Source organism: Lepus europaeus, chromosome 8, assembly GCF_033115175.1.
Source record: "Lepus europaeus isolate LE1 chromosome 8, mLepTim1.pri, whole genome shotgun sequence".
NCBI classification, from domain to species: domain Eukaryota; kingdom Metazoa; phylum Chordata; class Mammalia; order Lagomorpha; family Leporidae; genus Lepus; species Lepus europaeus.
The window spans coordinates 121,050,974-121,067,369 of record NC_084834.1 but is presented as its reverse complement, the minus strand read 5'-3'; the positions used below and the strand labels follow the sequence as shown (position 1 = coordinate 121,067,369).

The 16,396-nt window shown below is 46.3% G+C and overlaps 1 protein-coding gene across 6 annotated transcripts in view; it reads right to left on the bottom strand.

Moving 5' to 3' along the window:
* Nucleotides 1-16,396, bottom strand: part of CLOCK (clock circadian regulator) — a 112,698-nt gene that overhangs the window by 8,199 nt on the left and 88,103 nt on the right. For 5 of the 6 annotated variants that reach the window (XM_062198812.1, XM_062198811.1, XM_062198815.1 and 2 more), the window contains 6 exons: nucleotides 12,962-13,103; nucleotides 11,359-11,459; nucleotides 10,796-10,885; nucleotides 6,807-6,959; nucleotides 5,886-6,095; nucleotides 5,056-5,258 (listed from right to left, as the gene is read on the bottom strand). In XM_062198812.1, the coding sequence (XP_062054796.1) occupies nucleotides 5,056-5,258; nucleotides 5,886-6,095; nucleotides 6,807-6,959; nucleotides 10,796-10,885; nucleotides 11,359-11,459; nucleotides 12,962-13,103 (899 nt within the window). The remainder of the gene's footprint in view (nucleotides 1-5,055; nucleotides 5,259-5,885; nucleotides 6,096-6,806; nucleotides 6,960-10,795; nucleotides 10,886-11,358; nucleotides 11,460-12,961; nucleotides 13,104-16,396) is intronic. The other variant, XM_062198814.1, reaches the window with a different exon arrangement.

The window sequence follows — 16,396 nt, the reverse complement described above, 5'->3', positions numbered from 1 at the left end:
TCACATCAGAAACACAAAACACCAGATAAACGGGACGACCTGAAATTAAAGAACGTGTGCAGAGGGCGGGTGCTGCAGCACACCAGGTCAGCTGCACCCCGTACCATGGTGCCTAGAGTCCAAGGCGCCCTCGGGGGGCACCAAATGATGGACTGATTACGTGGGTCCCTGTTCCCCACGGGGGAGACCTGAATGGAGTTCTGGGCTTCTGCCTTCAGCCTGCCCCATCATGGATGTTGTGGGCATCCGGGAAGCAGACCAGCAGATGGAAGATACATTCCCTCCCTCTCTCTCTCTCTCTCTCTCTCTCTCACTCTCACTCTCTCACTCTGCCTTTCAGGTAGATGAAAATCAACAAATAAACATTGAAGAAATGTTTGTGCTAGAAAGGACATTATCAGCAGAGTATAAAAAGGTAACTCACAGAGAGGAGGAACTGTGCACATCAGGGGTCTGATACAGGTTTCCATAAACAGAATGTATAAAGAACCACAGCTCAGCAACAATCAATCCAATTAAAAATAGGCCACGCGCAAACATGAGTAGACATTTCTTCAGAAAAGTTCCGAAAAGGTACACAAATGGTCGATAAGCACATGAAAAGGTGCTCACCATTATTAATTATATGGGAAATGCCAATAAACCACAGTGAAACCCCATTTCATACCCATTGGAGTGGTTATCAAAAAAACAAAAACAAAACAAAAGCAAAACAACAACAGAAAATAACAGTGTTAGCAAGAAGTGGAGAAACCTTTTTGTGCCACTGGGAGGAATGTAGGATGGCACAGCCACCGTGGGAAATATGCAGTTCCTCAAAAAATTATACATAGGATTCTCACATGAAGCAGTTTCACTCTGGGGCTGTATCCAGAACAAATGAAACCAGAGACTCCTTTCTCACAACAGCCGCAAGATGGACGCAATTCAAAGGGACACCAAGGAACAGACAAGCAAAACCTGCCGTCCCAACGACGGAATCGTCTTGGCCCCCGAAGGGAAGGCCATCCTCCAGGGCTGCCGCGTGGGTCAAGTCTGAGGGCAGCAGGCTAAGAGGAGGGCGCATCACTGCAGGACCCCAGGACAGACACTCCATGACTCCACTTACAGGAGGCACTTAGAGCAGCAGACTCGGGCACAGGAGAATGGTAGCTGCCAACAACTGGAGGGGCGCCAGGAGGCGTGGAAGGGGTGAGGAGGTGCAGCTCACAAATGATGACTTCTGGAGGTGGCTGGGGTGATGGCAAGAACCAAGTGTGGTCTGAGAGTTACTACCGGGGCTGGCACTGTGGTGTAGTGGGTAAAGCCATCTCCTGTGACACCAACATCCCATATGGGAGCCGGTTCAAGTCCTGGCTGCTCCACTTCTGATCCAGCTCCCTGCTAATGTGCCTGGGAAAAGCAGCAGCAGATGACCCAAGTGCTTGGGCCCCCTGCACCCATGTGGGAGACCAGGAAGAAGCAACTGGCATTGGTCTGGCCCAGCTCTGGCTGTTATGGGCATTTGGGGAGTGAACCAGCAGATGGAAGATCCTTCTCTGTTTCTCCCTCTCTCTCTAACTCTGTCTTTCAAATAATCTTTAAAAAAAAAAAATCTGTAAAAAAAGTTAATACAGCAAACTTTGTGGTATATTTTACCCCCTAAAATATTTTAAACAAGTAAAAAATACAAATTGTTCTTTTTATAACTTGACCAGGAAGGTTCTTGGGAGTCAGAGGCACGTGGCACATGGTTCATTTGCCACACTGGCCCACACTTCGTGACTCAAAGCCACCATAAGGTAATTTTTCAAAAATTCTAGGTTTACAGAAGAAAATTACAGTGAAAGTTGCATGCTGTAAATGTAATTCAAAAAAAGTAATATTTAACAATCAGCAAAACAATTCTCAATTTATAAAGGTACCAGTGCAGTCCACTGCCCATTTTGTTATAGTTCATTCATTTCCCTCTACATCTTCTGCTCTCCTTTATTTATTTTTTTGACAGGCAGAGCTAGACAGTGAGAGAGAGAGACAGAAAGAAAGGTCTTCATTCCGTTGGTTCACCCCCCAAAATGGCCACTACGGTCAGCGTGCTGTGCCAATCCGAAGCCAGGAGGCAGGTGCTTCCTCCTGGTCTCCCATGCGGGAGAAGGCCCAAGTACTTGGGCCATCCTCCACAGCCTTCCCAGGCCACAGCAGAGAGCTGGACTGGAGAGGAGCAGCCGGGACAGAACCAGTGCTCCAACTGAGAGTAGAACCTGGTGTGCTGGCGCCGCAGGCAGAGGATTAGCCTAGTGAGCCGCGGCACAGGCCTCTGCTCTCCTTAATAAGAGAACTACAGCACCAAGAAGAGGCGATGCCTCTTAGGAACACAGTATCACTTCCCAGCATTGCTCCACACATGACAAGATGGAATTGCAGTTACAGTCTCAGCTCACTGCGGCTGCTAGTGTTTACATATTCCACAAAATAAACTTATTTTGAATCCATATCTTTTTTTTTTTAAAGATTTATCTGAAAGGCAGAGTTACAGAGTGTGTGTGTGTGAGGGAGAGGGAGAGGGAGAGGGAGAGGGAGAGGGAGAATATCTTCCATCCTCTGGCTCAATCCCTAAATACCACAACGACTGGGGCTAGGCCAGGTGAAACCAGGAGCTTCATTTGGGTCTCCCAGGTGGACACAAGGGCCCAGGGACTTGGGCCATCTTCCACTGGTTTCTCAGGCACATTAGCAAAGAGTTGGATTTGAAGTGGAGCAGCCAGGACTTGAACTGGCACCTCTACGGGGCAGTAACACTGCAGGCCATGGCTTAACCCACTTGCTACAGAGCCGGCCCCTATGTCAGATCTTGTAAATGGTATTTATATACTTCAGAACCAAATGCTTTAATGCAAAAAAAAAAAAAAAAAAAAAAAAAAAAACCACACACCCAAATAAATGAAAAATTAAAAATTCCCATATAAAGAAATTCCAGAGAAACAAGTAGCATTTACAAAAGTGCACCTTATCACAGAAGTGTTAAGTGTTAATTTTCTTGTAATCACAAACAAAATGAGTATCTGAATTGCCCAAGAGCTCATAGATAATGCACCATCTCTGGTGCCAAAAGACATTCCCAAGCCTCCCTTCGCCCCCACACACCTCTGAGGCTTTGTTCACACTCCTCCCTCCACCCCCCGCCTCGTCTCCTCCTGGAGCCCTCAAGCTGTCCCCACACCAAGTAACACTGCCGGGTGGGCCTTGCCATTCATTCCACAAGCCTCATCTTCGAAAGCACTGGGCTGCACTCATCTCAGTATGCCTTCCAATCTCTGCTTGATTCCCCCCCTCAAAAACCAGACGCTTATGCAAACAGCTGCTAACCTGCACGCCGCCCTCCGGCAGCCAGCGCTCCCCTCCCAGTGTTGTTCACTGAAGGAACTGAGCTCAGGGAAGCCCCGGTTCTCTCTGTCCTCCCTGCCTAGGTAACCCTGCACTTTTATGGCTCACCAGAAACTGTCAACATCACTTTAACAAAATATTACACTATCTAACACAACAGCAAAGCTACATTATAGAACAGCGGCCTATTTTTAGAAAAAAAAAAAAAAGTGAAATCTAAAAAACATTTAAAATATGAGATTTAAGACTACAGATTGTAAAAGACAGCATTTCAGGGGCCGGCGCTGTGGCGTGGCAGGTAAAGCCGCTGCCTGCAGTGCCAGCATCCCATATGGGCACAAGTTCCAGATCTGGCTGCTCCACTCCCAATCTAGCTCTCTGCTGTGGCCTGGGAAAGCAGTAGAAAATGGCTCAAGTCCTTGGGCCCCTGTACCCATGTGGGAGACAGGGAAGAAGCTCCTGGCTCCTGGCTTCAGATTGGCACAGCTCCGGCCGTTGTGGCCAATTGGGGAGTGAACCAGTGGACGGAAGACCTACCTCTCTCTCTCTCTCTCTCTCTGTCTCTCCTTCTCTATGTAACACTGACTTTCAAGTAAAATAAATAAATATTTTAAAAAAGGATAGCATTTCAACATATGAATAGCATTTCTTAAGAGAATGTCTTCTAAGGTGGCTATTAGGATTTCCTACTGAAATAAGTGACAGGGGCTGTTTTTCTAGAAAGGTGTATAAATGTTTAAATACTTGAACTCTGAAATCAGACCCTTAGGTCTGACTTCAGGGTCCAGCCACTGCTGTGGCACAGCACATGATGCCAGCATCCCATATGAGTGCTAATTTCAGTCGTGGATGCTCCACTTCTAATCCAGTCCCCTGCTCATGTGCCTAAGAAAGGAGTGGAGGATGGCCCAAGTGACTGGGCCTGCATGGGAAACCAGATGAAGCTCGCTCTCTCCCTCCCTCTTTCTCTGTATCTCTACCTTTCAAACAAATCTCTTCAAAAATTACTAAAGCCCCCTTTTTTCTTATCTGGGAAATAACGATGACCCTAAGAATACACACACACACACACACAATTTATTTACTTGGAAGTCAGAGTTAGAGAAAGGAAGAGGCAGAGAGATCTTCTACCCACTGGTTCACTCCCGAGATGGCTGCAACGGCTGGGGCTGGGCCAGGCAGAAGCCAGGGACTTCATCCGGGTCTCCCATGTGGGTTCAGGTGCTCAAGCACTTGGGCCACCTTCCACTGCTTTTTCCCAGATGCATCAGCAGGGAGCTGGATCAAAAGCAGAGTAGCCAGGACAGGAACGGGGGCCCATTTTTGCGATGCCAGCATCCCTGGTGGCAGCTTTACCCATTATGCCACAACGCCAGCACCTAACAAACTTAAGGTGGGCTACGCAACTCTCTAGCTTCTGTACTGAGAAGATCAAAGTCCCACAGTGACACAGTCTGTCATAAACCCGTCCAATGGGGCCCACATTTGGTAATACATTTTTGGATACAAAACAGAATGTGCTGTTACTCTTTTATTAGAAAGTCTTTCAACAATGGAAACACTTTCAGCTTTGATTTCAAATTAAGAAGATTGGCTGCGGTGACAAACTAAAAGCATGTTTTTAAAAACCAAATTATAGTTCCTTTAACAGTGCCCTGAGAACGCGGAGAATGGCAGGCACGCGAGTTCTACCTTATCTGCCTGTCCTGAGTGAAGGTGGTGACCGTGGCACTCTGGGCGCTGCTCTGCGGCACACTCGACGGGATCGGGACCATGCCGCTGGCCGCAGGCTGGGAGATCACCATGGTGTTGTAGAGCGGGGCTGGCAGCGCACCCTGCGTCTGGCTGGGAAGCGAGGTTTGCTGACTGTGCCCACTCAGGACACTGGCTTGACTCTGCCAGGAGAGAAGATTTTACAGAGGTGACCCGAGAAAGGCGTCTGGGAAGCGAGCGTCTGCTGTTCCCCACCCTAGGAACAGCTGAAACGTCCGAGACAGCAGAGGCAGGGAAACCTACGCACAGCTGGCGTGCGGTGATCTAGAATGAGCCGGGCCCGAACGCTCTGCTGGAAGGTAAGCCAGACTGAGGGAAGCAACGTGTGCCTCCTGGGGTGACGTAACGTGTCCCAGAACAACGTCTGTGAAAGGCCCTGTGAAGTCCTGGAACCTGGACTCACGCCCATTACCAACACGGCCTCCACTAAACCCCACTGCCTCACCAGCCCGCTCTGGCACAGGCTTCAGCTGCTTCCTGCTCGGCCTGTCTCTTTAACATACTGAAATACTGCACAGGCTACAAGACCCTGCCTGGTACAAGTGCCCGACCAGATCCTTAAGTAGACTCAAGTTCTTTAAATGTCAAAATATTGAAAACATTTAACACCAACATAACTGCACAAAATAGTTAAGTCGCCACTCTCCACACTTATAAAGATTACATTTAAAACGTGCTCTTACACAGGACAGAGCTTTGGTTTTGTTTCAGCAGTGGGCTCTCCCAGCTCACTGCACTCCCAGCATTACCTGCACTGATGTACTTTGCAAAGTCTGCTGCTGTATCAAGTGCTGAGTTGTGCCTATGTGTCCAGGATTCATTCCACTCTGAATCTGGTTAGCAGAAACAACCTGGCCTTGCATATTCACAGGGGCCAATTGCTGGATGTTCGATGAATTTCCAGAAGAAAGCTGAACAGAACCAAAATTCAATCCAGGGTTTGACTGTTGCAAAAACATCTTAAAAAATAAAGATTATGTTCAAGTGAGCTTTGGATGTTAAAAAAAAAAATCGTTAAAAGAAATAAAACTGAGCTTCAAATTAAAGTTAAAAAGTAACAAGGAGACTTATCACTCTGAATGAAAAATTAGTAATAAGTAATTACTCAATAATGATTGAACTTCACATTCTAACTTTATCAGGCTTCCAATGGTTAGGAAAAGTGTAAATCAGTGTTATTCAGAGGTCTGTGGACTGGCAGCTCTGTATCGTCTATGATTTGTAACTGATGCCATTAGACAACTTTTCACATAAGAAGTCTCCCTTCAAAGTTCCCATCTGGGAGAGTGGTCATGCTTGTTGATCAGGTGACTAATTTAGATCATACCCACTGGTAAAATTACCACTTATGGCTGATTTATAGATTGTGTGTCTAAGTGGACCTCAAGGTTTATGATAAATATACTTTTCATATCACAGATTTAAACTCACTAAGCTGCTAAAAGAGGACTCCACCACTCTGGAAAACCAGGGCGCTGACAGACAGCCCTCATGAACGACACGGCCATGAAAACTCTCCGTAGAATCAGGCCGAGGAGGCCCCCAGGGTGCGTCCTGAACGGCAGTGATGAAACACATCCCCTGCATCTCACTCTCCTCAAGCAAAGTCAATCCTCCTAGGAAACCAAGTGTGAACGGACGCTCTGTATGCAGGTACAGCAGTAACTTGCCTGCAGCCCTTGGCCATGGACCATCTGAAGCTGTTCTTGGATTTTCCTTAGTTCTTCTTGTTGCCGGTGAATATTTGCTTCTATTATCCGTGTCCTTTGCTCCAACTGGTCTTTCAGATGCTGCATGGCTCCTAATTGAGCCGAAAACTGAAACTGAAGTGCCATGTATTAAAAAAATTTAGAATTACTTCTTAAAGTTCTCAACATGAGGAGTCAGCAGTACATCGCGAGCTAAGAATGTCATGCCAGCCATCAGTGTATGCCTCTTCCTCCTAACCCACCCTCTGTGCTCTGCTTTATGACACCGGGGTGGACCTGAGAGTCTCTTCTGCCTGCAGGCACAAAGGACAGGGCAGCCAAGCAGCGGATGGTGCTGGTGGAGGGCACAGGGCCGTGCATCCTTGGGGCTAATCCTTACTCTAATGCCAGGAGTGCCAGCAGGCAGCTTCCCAGAAAGCCGGACCGCTACCAGCTGTGGCCCTCAGTGAACAGCTCTGGTGCAAGCCTCACCTGCCCTGAGGAGACCTGATTCACCATGGCAACAGGAAGATGCACTGAGGAGACCGGGGGACTCTTCCAACGCGGCTGCTCCCTTGAGAACTCTGTCTGACTCACTGTGGCCGTTCTTCCCGCAGCTGCTATCCCTGGGCCCTGAGGCCTCCTTCCCTTCTTTCAGGAGTTATGTATTATCAGGCACAGGGCGGGGACACCAATCCGAAATACAGAATGTTCCAAAATGAATGCTTCTGAGTGACACTTAGCAGGCTTCAATTTTGAACTGTTTTCCCATTTCAGATTTTGGGGTCAGGGATGCTTAGCTGGTAAAACCTATGCAGATAGTCCAAAATCTGAAAAATCCCAAACCCCAAAATACTGCTGGTCCCAAACATTTCAGGTAAGTATCCAACCTGTACTGATTCTTGTATGTTATTCCCGTCCAGCTTCTCGTTATGCTCACCTTCCGACGGGATACTGACTGACACAGCACAGCGTGGGGGTGAGGACCTGAGCTCCCCCGCCTACCTCAGCAAGTTCTTCAGCTTTTTACCTCTAGTTCCACCCATAACAAATCAAAAAGAAGCCTGCACTTGGACTGTTCATAACAACTCCGTCACCTCCAGAAGGTCCTTCGTGCACACAGCTACAGAACTAGCAGAGTTACAAAAATCTGACATATAACCAACGGTAATATTTTTAAATGAAACTGTTTTCAGACAAGTATAAAACACAGGCTTTTAGTGACTAAGCAATTCCAGGTGAAGGAATGCACACACACGAATGAAAAACTTCTGCTAGAACACTCACAGGGTTTTCAAACTCACTTATTTTTCATGTGGCATCTGAGTCACAGGAAGCTCCTGCTGTCTACCACTTGTAACTGAACCTCATCTGGTGGTCATTTAATTATCTCCATAAATATTCAGTACCTGACACAATATAACAGCAGGAAGTTTCATTTCATTAGAAATCTATCTTCAGGCCCCTACAATGAACTTAGTGTAAAAGTGAGAAATGCCCCCCCAAAAGCTTTTTAATTAAATCTCCCTTCAAAATATTATATTAAAGATATCAAATGCTACTTTTCAAAGTATACAACTGACTGCTGAAGCTAACAATCATTATAAGTAATACTTTGAGAAGATTTTACAAAGTTAGTATCTCAGCTCCCTCTTATCTTTGAATACCAATCAAAATATCTTCTTTACGTCACATAAAAATATTTGTATCCTTGTGTAAATATTATAGTCTTCATTTAAAAGATTTCTTATTAAGTGCAAATAAGAAAACAGAAACAAATACAAAAGACAAGATACTAGAAATAAAACCACAGAACTAGAGACAAAATGTTTGGCTTTATTAGTGAATGAAATGTGAGATCTGGATGCTTACTAACATTTTTGACATAGCACATATTCTTTATTTCATGAAAATATCCCTATAAAATTGTAGGAAATGCTTATTCAGTATCCTGAGATTAAACAATAAAACCAAGAGTATGTATGTCTCAATATTTACATAAAAGTTCTATTAATTCACTTCAAAATAATTGGGTTTTGAGGACTCAAAACTGATTAAAACTGTTGTAACTAAATACAGTATTTAATAACAGTGCTGGGGCCGGCGCTGTGGTGTAGCAGATAAAGCCACTGCTTGCAGTGCTGGCATCCTATATGGGCACCGGTTTGAGTCCCGGCTGCTCCTCTTCCGATCCAGCTCTCTGCTATGACCTGGGAAAGCAGTGAAGATGGCCCAAACCCTTGGGCCCCTGCATCCACTTCGGAGACCCAGAGGAAGCTACTGGCTTTGGATTGGCCCAGCTCTGGCTGTTGTGGCCAAGTGGGGGGTGAACTAGCAGATGGAAGACACCTCTCTCTCTCTCTCTCTCTCTGCTTCTCCTTCTCTAACTCTTTCAAATAAATAAATAAATCTTAAAAAAAAATGCTATTATCAACTTCACATAATATTGTGTTGCCAAAAATCAAGATTATAGAGCTCAGTTAACTTACAAGATTGCCAATACTTCTGTGCATGTATCATGCTATATCACAGTGATATATGTAAATTTAATAACTATATAATTTTTAAAATGCTCTTTTTATAAATTATCAATTACCATTAACTGAAATCAAGACACTGCTAAGTCAAGCTATCCTTAATGCTAATCAACAGCCCATACTACCCACGTGGTATCTTTAAAGTGTTTGAAGAATCACAAATTGAGAAGTTACTATCAAAAGCAGCATATTGTGGCCTTTTTTTTTTTATTTTTTTTTATTTTTGACAGGCAGAGTGGACAGTGAGAGAGAGAGAGAGAGACAGAGAGAAAGGTCTTCCTTTGCCGTTGGTTCACCCTCTAATGGCCGCCGCGGTAGCGCGCTGCGGCCGGCGCACCGCGCTGTTCCGATGGCAGGAGCCAGGTGCTTCTCCTGGTCTCCCATGGGGTGCAGAACCCAAACACTTGGGCCATCCTCCACTGCACTCCCTGGCCACAGCAGAGAGCTGGCCTGGAAGAGGGGCAACCGGGACAGGATCGGTGCCCCGACCGGGACTAGAACCCGGTGTGCCGGCGCCGCAAGGCGGAGGATTAGCCTGTTGAGCCACCGCGCCGGCCCGTGGCCTTTTGAAATATTCTTCTGTCTTGCTAATTTTTCTATCTGGGCCTCTCCCAGGCCACAGGCCAGGCAACATACGTTTTCCTTGACTTCTTCGGGCTCTGTTAAGGGTCCATGCGTTGTGCTCCAGTATCAGCCTATATACCTTGAGCACACAAACCACGTAACAAGACCTGCAGCTATCGGTCACCCTCTGGAAGAAACAGCCTCTCTCAGTACAGATATAATTTTGTTGCTGGCGCCTGTGACACCTGTCACATACAAGGAATTCAGTAAGTACCTATACATGAGGTAGTGAATACAGGAATAAAGCTACTTAATTCCGGGGCCGGTGCTGTGGCGCAGAAGGTTAATCCTCCGCCTGCGGCACTGGCATCCCATATGGGCTGCTCCTCTTCCTATCCAGCTCTCTGCTATGGCCTGGGAAAGCAGTAGAAGATGGCCCTAGTCCTTGGGCCCCTGTACCCACATGGGAGACCCAGAAGAGGCACTTGGCTCTTGGCTTCAGAATGGCGCAGCTCCGGCTATGGCGGCCATCTGGGGAGTGAACCAACGGAAGGAAGACCTCTCCCTCTGTCTCTCCCTCTCCCTCCCTGTCTGTAACTCTACCTCTCAAATAAATAAAATCTTAAAAAAAAAAAAAAAAAAAAAAAAAACCTGTGCTGTGGCACAGTAAGCAGGACAGTTTTTGCTGTCATGCAACAACCCTCTGACCCCCTGTCCACATAAGGTCAGGGGTGCCCCACAACCATTACGACAATCAAAATCGTTCCAAGCTGAGATTCAGTACATCTACAACTAAGTATTTTTAAAGTTATTAGTAGCTTAAAAGCAAAGTTATTCCTTTTAATTACCCAAATAAACAAAGACAGATACCTGGGACATGCCTTGTGGGATTGGCAAATTTGCAGGCTGAGACATCACTGGCTGTGTCAATGACGCACCAACAGACTGAGAATTTATGGACTAGAAGCGAAACAGAAAACAACGCTGCAGTGATGCTTATACCACACACGAGCGCTTCCACTAGAAATACAAAATGACGTGTTTGTCCCTGGGCGTGCAGCGTGCCTTAGTCTTCTGTCAGCAGAGCACAGGTGAGGAAGGCCTGCTCCCTACTTACGTGTCACCTCCCAAGGCACCTGCTACGGCACCTTCCATGAGCTTCCAAAAAATGCAGCTAGACTTAACGAAGGGGACTGGTATCTGAACTCAGAATAAAATGGCTCTCAGTTACTGTCTTTTCACAAAACAAAACAAAACGAAACAAACCAAGGTTTGATCTGAAGATGTGCATGACAAGCTCTTCACACACACACACACACACACACACACACCTTGAATGACCTGTCAACAACTATGTGGATTTTCATGGAAGGGGATAAAATCAACGACTTCCTCTCAGATGGCCTCCGCGCAGAAGCGCTCCCTGAGCTCACCTGGCTGCCGAACGACGGCCTCCTCTGCGCCGTCTTCTCGTGGACGGGCAAGCGCTGCCGGGGAGGAGTGCTGGCATCTGCTGGCATCTTTGTTGGGGTTGCTAAAATCAGTCAGCAAAGACAGAACGACAGTAGGACTGGATCAAGGTTGATCTCAAAATTATTTCAGGGAATAAAAATGGTTTCTGAGTTATTTTTCCAAATCACTCACAAAGTCCATGACAATTCATTGTAATTCTATCTTTTTAGTTTTTCAAGGATAAAGAAAATATCTGAATGGGAAAACTTTAAATGTAAAAATAGTTGCTAAAGATGCCAGTGCTGTGGTGTAACAGTTAAAGCTGCCACCTGCAGTGCTGGCATCCCATATGGGCGCTGGTTCGAGTCCCAGCTGCTCTTCTTCTGATCCAGCTCCCTATTAATGGACCTTCCCTTGTACCCACGAAGGAGACCAGGAAGAAACTCCCGGCTCCTGGCTTTGGATCGGCCCAGCTCTGGCTGTTGCAGCCATTTGGGGAGTGAACCAGCAGATGGAAAACCTCTCTGCATCTCTGTAACTCTGCCTTTCAAATAAATAAACAAATCTTAAAAACAAGTAGAACAGCAAATTAAGGAAAAAAAACGTTGCTACAGTCATCCCTTAGCACTGTCAGGGAATCAGCTCTGGAACCCAAGGGGCTCCCCTCCCTCCCATGACATGGTGTGTTTGTGCAGGACATGTGCACATCCTTCTGTGTACCCTGCAAATCTCCTCCAGATTACTTCTAACAGCTAAGACAATGCAAATGCTGTGTGGACAGTGTTCTGTATTATTTAGGGAAAAACGTCTGTACATGTTCAGTACAGCCTCATCCTTTTCCCCATTTTGATCCGAGGTTGGCTGACTCCACCAACCAGAGGCAGAACCTGCAGACAGGAGGGTCGATGGCAATTTAATGTCTTACCTACATAAAGACAAGATACTAAATACAGTTTCAAAAAGGTTTACTTTAAAAAGCAAACACAGAGGGCCAGCACTGTAGTGTAGTAGGCACCAGCATCTCTTGTGGGTGCTGGTTTGTGTCTCCGCTGCTCCACTTCCAATCCACCTCCCTGCTAATGCACCTGGGTATCCCAATGGGCCTGGTAATGCCCCTGCACTCACATGGGAGACCTGGAAGGAGCTCCTGGCTCCTGGATTCTGATAGGCCCAGCTCTGGCTGCTGAGGCCATTCGGAGGGTGAACCAGCAGATGGAGGACCTTTCTCTTTCTCTTTCCCTCTCTGTAACTCTATCAATAAATAAGTAAAATAAAATTTAAAAAAAAGAAAAGAAAAGCAAACAGCATGCACACTGGCTCTATAAAAATAGTTTTGCTTTCTCTTTGAGGGACAATTACAACAACTCAATACCAACATTTCCCACGTACAGGTCTGACAGGGCACTCACACCTGATTGTTCCACAGGTGAGCAATGTGCTCCTTACTCACTGGAAAGGTGCACATATTCACAACTATAAAAACGTGCAATTTTCAAGAAGCATTTGCAGTAAGGTGTTGACACCAGGAACAAACAGCGCAGCAGCACTCTCCTCTCTGAGGTCTGCCTTCAGGAGCATACTCACAGGAAGGGTCTGAGACCGCCGTGTGAGATGATTTTCTGGAACTCCGGGAGGAAGCAGAAGGGGTTGGGCTGTGATCAAACCTTTCCAGTGCTTCTTTGAGGCTGACTGTGTTTATCCGATTGTCAGAACCAGAGTCTTGGCTCTAAGGAGACAGTATAATAAATGGTTTTTTGTGATTCTCTGCGGAGATCTTAAATTAGAAATACTGCTTTGTAATCGAAAAAGAAAAATTTACTTTTTATACACAGGTAAAAGGATCTATGTATGTATTAGGTAAGGGCAAAGTTTTGGGTTCATTCATTAACAAAGCAAAAAAAAAAAAAAAAAAAAAAGAAGAAGAAGCTGGGCTCTGCCTTCCACCACATATAAAAGGCCTACAGGTAACAGGCCAAACCATGAACTATTAGAAGAGAACAGAGGACGAAAGCATGAAGACACTGGGTTTGCCCAGAAACACGACTTCATCACAATTAAGAATGCTGTGTCTTAAAGGACCCCATCAACAAAGGAAAAAGGCAAACCTAACCAAAGGGTGAGAAGAAATTATTTCCAAGTCATGTATCTGATTACAAGTTAATATCCGAGACATATAAAGAATTTATACAACAATGAAAAACAAAACAAAACAAAACCCAGTTCAATACTGAACAAAGGGTGCAACAAACATTTTTCCGATGAAGACACACAAATAGCCAACGGCACACAAAAACTTGCTCAGCCTCACTAATTACGAGGGGAGCACAACTCAAAACCACAATGATACACACCGCCTCACGTTCATTCTGATGAGTGTTATCAAGCAACAGAAAATAGCCAGTGTTGGCAGGATGTGGAGAAATTACAACTCTGATGCACGGGTGGTGCAGAATGTGAGAATGGCACAGACACTATGGAAACAGCATGGCAGCTTCTCAAAAAATGAAACAAAGATTATCACATGACCAGCAAATCTACTTCTGAATGTACACGAAATAAATGAAGGCAGGACTCAAACAGATACTGTACACCCATGTTCGTAGTATCGTCACTCACAACCGTCAAGGGTAAAAGCAGCTGGAGTGTTCACTGGGAGATGAACAGATAAGCAAAATGAGTATACATCTGCCAGGGAGGATTGCTGTGCCTTAAGAAAGCAAACGTAGTTCTGACATCGGCTACAAGAACACGGGGCCGAGTGAAGTCAGTCAGTCACAGGTCAATCCTATGATTCCACTTCTGTGAGGCACTTAGAGGAATCAAACTCCTAGGCACAGAGTAGAATGGTGGTTGGCAGGGGTTAGGGGAAGAGGAGCGGCAAGTTGTTAATGGGCACGGAGTCTGGGAAAATGAAAAGGTTCTGGACGTGGGTGGTGATGACACAGATGTCCAACAGTGTGAGTGCTGGGGCCAGCAGCGTGGAGTAGAAGGTTAAGCCTCAGCCTGCGGTGCCGGCATCTCCTATGAGCACCAGTTCATTTCTTGGATGCTCCATTTCTGATTCAGCTCTCTACTGGTATGCCTGAGAAAGCAGCAGAGGATGGCCCAAGTGCTTGGGCCCCTGCACCTGTGTGGGAGACCCAGAAGTTCCTGGCTCCTGGCTTCAGCCAGCCTAGCTCCAGCTGTTGTGACCATTTGGGAAGTGAACCAACGGATTCTCTCTCTCTCTCCCTCTCTCTCTGTATCTCTGCCTTCAAATAATAAATGTTTTTTAAAAAAAGAGTGTGATTGCTACTTAATAACACTGAACTGTATCCTTAAAAACTGCTAAAACCTAACTTGTGTATTTTATAAAAATAAAAAACCACAATAAAGTTGATATCTTAATTTATACACAAAGCAGTGTAACCATCTTTGAAACTCGGCATATGCTGCCTCTCAGCTAGTCTCCAGCAACCTTTTCCTAAACCTCTCTCAGTCATTTGATCTCTGCACCAGTTCTAATGGTACAAAGTAAAATGCTACCTTACACAACTGCTTTCCCGTCCGTCTCAGGTACTTGCTCAAGGGTTCCCTTGGAAACCATGCCAGCTAACCTAAAATGCTAATCAACCTCACCCAAGCAGCTGGCGCTAGGCGGCAGTACTGTGAAGTGATTCTGGTGGGCTCGCCTTCCTACTCTTGCCAACTACTCCACATCGTTCCCATCGCTGTGAAACCTGCCTCCCACTCTCATCTAAATAAAGGGTTTGCCTTATAAGAACACCTACCTTGCCACCATGAAATACATAATCCTGCCACTACTGTAACTTGTATTCTATTTTTTATTTACTTGTTTGTTTATTTTTATTTGACAGAGTTATAGACAGTGAGAGAGAGAGAGAGAGAGAGAGAGAGAGAGAGAGAGAGAGAGAGAGAGAGAGAGAGAAGATCTTCCTTCCGTTAGTTCACTCCCCAAATGGCCGCTACGGACAGTGCTACACTGATCCGAAGCCAGGAGCCAAGTGCTTCCTCCTGGTCTCCCATGCGGGTGCAGGGGCCCAAGCACTTGGGCCATCCTGCACTGCCCTCCCGGGCCACAGCAGAGAGCGGGACTGGAAGAGGATCACCAGGGACTAGAACTGGCACCCATATGGGATGCCGGCACTGCAGGCGGAGGATTAACCAAGTGAGCCATGGCGCCGGCCCTGTAACCTGTATTCTAAAACACCCATCCTTCTATGCTCCACACTGTAACAGAGCTGAGTGTCCTATCAAATGCTCTCCATATGCAGCAGTGACTAAGAAATGGGCCTCTCTTCTCACTGGAGGGAAGCCACAGAAATGGGCTTATATGCACCCCAACAGATGCATATATTCATGTATATATGTACATGCATGTGAGCAATATGATCACTATCTGTGCTATCCAGGAAAAAAGGGGGTGGCAGGACTCAGCGCCTGTCTCCACTCTACTGCCACTTTCTGCTCTGTCTCTACCTCCCACTGCCTCCCAGCTTCTGAAACCCTTCTGTCTTCAGGAGTCCAGAATCAACAAAATGCTCCATCTTCTTAATCTCAATCCTGCAGGCTCCACTGGCCTGCTCCAAGGAATCTCAGGTCTCACCAGCCCTGTCCTCCTGCACGGCTCTTTGGTAGTGGCTGTTTTCTCTCTCACGACCCTCAGATCAGAGGTTGGAGGTGGAACACGAATCCTCCAATTGGTGTTTCCAAACCATACTCCCTCCCTGCCCCCCTAAATTCACGGCTCTCAGGCTTGCATTCTCTGCCCCAGAACCCACTGCACCGTTACAGGCATGTACAGACCTGACCCTGAGCTCATTCCCCGTGGAGCACCTGAAGTAAAATGCTAGCTCCTGGCTCAGTGCTCCCTCGTCAATTCTTCAGCACCAGGCTAGCTACTGTCACATATTCAAAACTAGGACCCCCTTTCCCTTGAAGTCACCTTCCTCCAGAGATGCCGACTTCCACTCGTCCTTTTCATCCAACTCCGCACTCTGCATCACTCTCATCAGTACC